Below are 4,776 nucleotides of genomic sequence, written 5' to 3' on the forward strand. Positions count from 1 at the left end.
GTCTTTTTGTCTTTTTGTCTTTTTGTCTTTTTGTCTTTTTGTCTTTTTGTCTTTTTGTCTTTTTGTCTTTTTGTCTTTTTGTCTTTTTGTCTTTTTGTATTTTTGTCTTTTTGTCTTTTTGTCTTTTTGTCTTTTTGTCTTTTTGTCTTTTTGTTTTATTTATCTTTTTATCTCTTTTGTCTTTTTGTCTTTTTGTCTTTTTGTCTTTTTGTCTTTTTTGTCTTTTTGTCTTTTTGTCTTTTTGTCTTTTTGTCTTTTTGTCTTTTTGTCTTTTTGTCTTTTTGTCTTTTTGTCTTTTTGTCTTTTTGTCTTTTTGTCTTTTTGTCTTTTTGTCTTTTTGTCTTTTTGTCTTTTTGTCTTTTTGTCTTTTTGTCTTTTTGTCTTTTTGTCTTTTTGTCTTTTTGTCTTTTTGTCTTTTTGTCTTTTTGTCTTTTTGTCTTTTTGTCTTTTTGTCTTTTTGTCTTTTTGTCTTTTTGTCTTTTTGTCTTTTTGTCTTTTTGTCTTTTTGTCTTTTTGTCTTTTTGTCTTTTTGTCTTTTTGTCTTTTTGTCTTTTTGTCTTTTTGTCTTTTTGTCTTTTTGTCTTTTTGTCTTTTTGTCTTTTTGTCTTTTTGTCTTTTTGTCTTTTTGTCTTTTTGTCTTTTTGTCTTTTTGTCTTTTTGTCTTTTTGTCTTTTTGTCTTTTTGTCTTTTTGTCTTTTTGTCTTTTTGTCTTTCTTTTTGTCTTTTTGTCTTTTTGTCTTTTTGTCTTTTTGTCTTTTTGTCTTTTTGTCTTTTTGTCTTTTTGTCTTTTTGTCTTTTTGTCTTTTTGTCTTTTTGTCTTTTTGTCTTTTTGTCTTTTTGTCTTTTTGTCTTTTTGTCTTTTTGTCTTTTTGTCTTTTTGACTTTTTGTCTTGTTTGTCTTGTTTGTCTTTTTGTCTTTTTGTCTTTTTGTCTTTTTGTCTTTTTGTCTTTTTGTCTTTTTGTCTTTTTGTCTTTTTGTCTTTTTGTCTTTTTGTCTTTTTGTCTTTTTGTCTTTTTGTCTTTTTGTCTTTTTGTCTTTTTGTCTTTTTGTCTTTTTGTCTTTTTGTCTTTTTGTCTTTTTGTCTTTTTGTCTTTTTGTCTTTTTGTCTTTTTGTCTTTTTGTCTTTTTGTCTTTTTGTCTTTTTGTCTTTTTGTCTTTTTGTCTTTTTGACTTTTTGTCTTTTTGTCTTTTTGTCTTTTTGTCTTTTTGTCTTTTTGTCTTTTTGTCTTTTTGACTTTTTGTCTTGTTTGTCTTGTTTGTCTTTTTGTCTTTTTGTCTTTTTGTCTTTTTTTGTGTTTTTGTCTTTTTGTCTTTTTGTCTTTTTGTCTTTTTGTCTTTTTGTCTTTTTGTCTTTTTGTCTTTTTGTCTTTTTGTCTTTTTTGTCTTTTTTGTCTTTTTTGTCTTTTTTGTCTTTTTTGTCTTTTTTGTCTTTTTTGTCTTTTTTGTCTTTTTTAGTTTTTAGCTTTTAGTTTTTAGTTTTTAGTTTTTAGTTTTTAGTTTTTAGTTTTTAGTTTTTAGTTTTTAGTTTTTAGTTTTTAGTTTTTAGTTTTTAGTTTTTAGTTTTTAGTTTTTAGTTTTTAGTTTTTAGTTTTTAGTTTTTAGTTTTTAGTTTTTAGTTTTTAGTTTTTAGTTTTTAGTTTTTAGTTTTTAGTTTTTAGTTTTAGTTTTTAGTTTTTAGTTTTTAGTTTTTAGTTTTTAGTTTTTAGTTTTTAGTTTTTAGTTTTTAGTTTTTAGTTTTTAGTTTTTAGTTTTTAGTTTTTAGTTTTTAGTTTTTAGTTTTTAGTTTTTAGTTTTTAGTTTTTAGTTTTTAGTTTTTAGTTTTTAGTTTTTAGTTTTTAGTTTTTAGTTTTTAGTTTTTAGTTTTTAGTTTTTAGTTTTTAGTTTTTAGTTTTTAGTTTTTAGTTTTAGTTTTTAGTTTTTAGTTTTTAGTTTTTAGTTTTTAGTTTTTAGTTTTTAGTTTTTAGTTTTTAGTTTTTAGTTTTTAGTTTTTAGTTTTTAGTTTTTAGTTTTTAGTTTTTAGTTTTTAGTTTTTAGTTTTTAGTTTTTAGTTTTTAGTTTTTAGTTTTTAGTTTTTAGTTTTTAGTTTTTAGTTTTTAGTTTTTAGTTTTTAGTTTTTAGTTTTTAGTTTTTAGTTTTTAGTTTTTAGTTTTTAGTTTTTAGTTTTTAGTTTTTAGTTTTTAGTTTAGGCTTTGAAACAACATTCCCTAAGCTAGAAAACGATTTCCCACAGAAACCCGCCAATGAGCTGCTTCCAGCGGGGAAAAAAATCAAACATTAAATTAATGTGCCCAAAGAGAAGAGGATATAATGTGATGAAAAATTGTACCAAAATTAAAATAAATTTCAAACATTTACACGCTCGTTTGCCCTGATTTCAACGCCCACCCTCGCTTGGAGATGAAACCCAAGAGGGTGGTGAATTTTCACTCTCTATTGTATGTGTGGGTTCGTTGCCTACATTCAGGAGCTCTTTCGGGACGTGAAAATGAGGAATTGTCGGAGAAGACTAAAGGACGGCGGGGCGAGGGACAGGAAACATATTGTTCACATTGTTCACCGTGAAAAGAATGAAAAGAATGATTACCACCCTCAACTGTACCAACTTGGACTTGGTGGGAAATGACGTGGGTGGGAGTGATTGTGGTGGGTTGGGTTTTGATGTCTTTTTATGTGTTTTTATGAGGTCGATCGTCGCTTTATGTGCGTGGGATGTGATTTCAGATTTAATGGGTTTTTTCCTGGCTGGAATGAGGGTGGAACCGGGGAAGGTGTTATGAATATCTTATTCGTCTCGGTGGTGTGGTTTGTCAATAAAGGAACCGGCGGGGATTGTTTTCTGGTGGGAAAATTTTACGCTACTTTATTGATATTATTTGTTGATTTGAGAGTTTTGGGAATGTTTTAAAAAGCTTCATTAATAAATCTATAAATTTAAAAGAAATTTCTATTTTTTCCAACTTTCTACCAAGCCTTTTCATTCAACAATATTTTAGATTGATACAAAAACAAGTAGGCATTGTTAAAACACTACTGCATGCAAATTATCTGTCAAAATTCAAGTGCAAATTTTCGCTTTTTAGTTTTCAAAAGAAATTCAGTCCCAATTCTCTACGATGATCAAAAAACCTTCGAAAGGTCTGTACATAATTTTGATGTAATTTTGAAGTGCTTCTGAACCTGAATAATCCGCTTCAGCCCAGAAAACGAAGAAAACCGTCACATCAAAAATCGACTCCGGCATCGTAAAACGCCCCTCCACGGTCACATTCGTGGAAGCCGATTCCCCCAGAAAATCCTCCACCATCTCCCGAAGTAACCTCCGCCAAACGGCCAGTTCTCCGCAGACCACGGTCGCCCGGATCCATCCTCCGGGGAAGCTTCCCTCGTACCTAAGTCGCGATCGCCCCTCGACTGCCAGCAGCCGGTACCGATCCGCGAGTCGGTTGTCCCGCGGGGAAGAGAACGATGGCGAGGTGGCCGAGCGTGTTCTCCACCTGGAGGACAGCAGCTTCGAGCGGTTCCGGGCCGACGTGGACGAGCAGTATCGGAGCTATCGCAGGTCGAAAGCTTTGGTGGGAGGAGGAGCGAGGAGTTCGGGGAGTGATTGTGGCTTGGAGGAAGAAGTGGCGCGGGTTTGTCGCTTTGAGACGGAACGGATTGATTCGGCGGTGCAGGTGGGAAGTCCGCCGAGTGAGGGAGCGGGGGAAGCGGCGGAGTTTAAGCTGAAGGTGATGGTTGATGAGTACCAGAAGCTGGAGGACAAGTACAACGCGCAGACGGGGAAGCTGGTTGGGCTGGAGAAGAGGTTTAACAAGCTGGAGGACGAAGGGCTTGTGAAGGATGTGGCAATTAGGGAGTTTGAGCAGCGGAACAAGGAGAACCTGCGAACGATTGCCGATCTGAGACAGGAGCTGAAGGAGAAACGCAAGAACATCATGGACATGAGCGAGAAGTCGATGGAGAGGGACTCGAAGCTGGAGAGGTTGAAAAAAGAGCATGGCGCCGTTACGCAGAGGTTGCACGAGCTGTGCGGGAAGCTGGACGAGCTGCAGCAGGATTCGAAGCACAAACTTCGGGTGATTGGAACGAAGGACGTTCAGATCAAGACACTTCGTGCCGAGGTGAAGAATCTGAGTGATGAGAACGTATTGCTTTTGAAGGCCAAGAAGCCGGACGATATCCTGTTGAAGATACGATCACGACTGCTGGAGATGAAACAGGAGTGGAACAATGTTGGCGGAAGTGCTGAGGAATTCAGGAATCTGAAATTAGATCGTCTAAAACTGCTGGAAATACTGCAACACTTGAAAAAGGAGAATCGAGACATGAAAACGGCTTTGTAAGAATCGTTTGAACTGTTGAAAGGAACTTGAGATAACGGAAATTTGGATTTCAGAAGCAACTGTGGACTGGACGAACTTCCGTCAAAGGACTGTGAGCTGATTGAAAGCGAATCGAACCAGCGTGCACTGTTTGACAGTGATCCGGAGGAGGAAATAACCAGCAGGATCGTTTACTAAGCTCGGGTAGCCAAATTTGACATGTATTTAATTTTTATTGTGTATTTTTATATATTCACCAAGAAAACTTAAAAAAAAACAATTGCTGAAGTCTTCAACAGCAGAGAGGAAGGCCGAGTCTTTGACATTCCGCCTACTCAGCTAACCATCAAGAGTAAAATTGCCCTGCTTTTTTTGTCTGAGAGGTTTGAGGAGTGCTGCGCACTTTTGACACTTTCGTTCATCCAAGTAGTCTACTTTTCAACCTCGCCGAAG

At 34.8% G+C, this 4,776-nt stretch overlaps 1 protein-coding gene across 1 annotated transcript; it reads left to right on the top strand.

Moving 5' to 3' along the window:
- Positions 1-3,106: 3,106 nt before the first annotated feature.
- LOC119765946 lies at positions 3,107-4,534 on the top strand. Its single transcript, XM_038250225.1, has 3 exons — positions 3,107-3,136; positions 3,197-4,340; positions 4,398-4,534. Exons 1-3 carry the CDS (start codon positions 3,115-3,117, stop codon positions 4,519-4,521), a joined length of 1,290 nt encoding a protein of 429 aa, XP_038106153.1. The 5' UTR covers positions 3,107-3,114; the 3' UTR covers positions 4,522-4,534.
- The last annotated feature ends 242 nt before the right edge of the window (positions 4,535-4,776 follow it).

Source organism: Culex quinquefasciatus, chromosome 2, assembly GCF_015732765.1.
Source record: "Culex quinquefasciatus strain JHB chromosome 2, VPISU_Cqui_1.0_pri_paternal, whole genome shotgun sequence".
In the NCBI taxonomy this organism is placed as follows: Eukaryota; Metazoa; Arthropoda; class Insecta; order Diptera; family Culicidae; genus Culex; species Culex quinquefasciatus.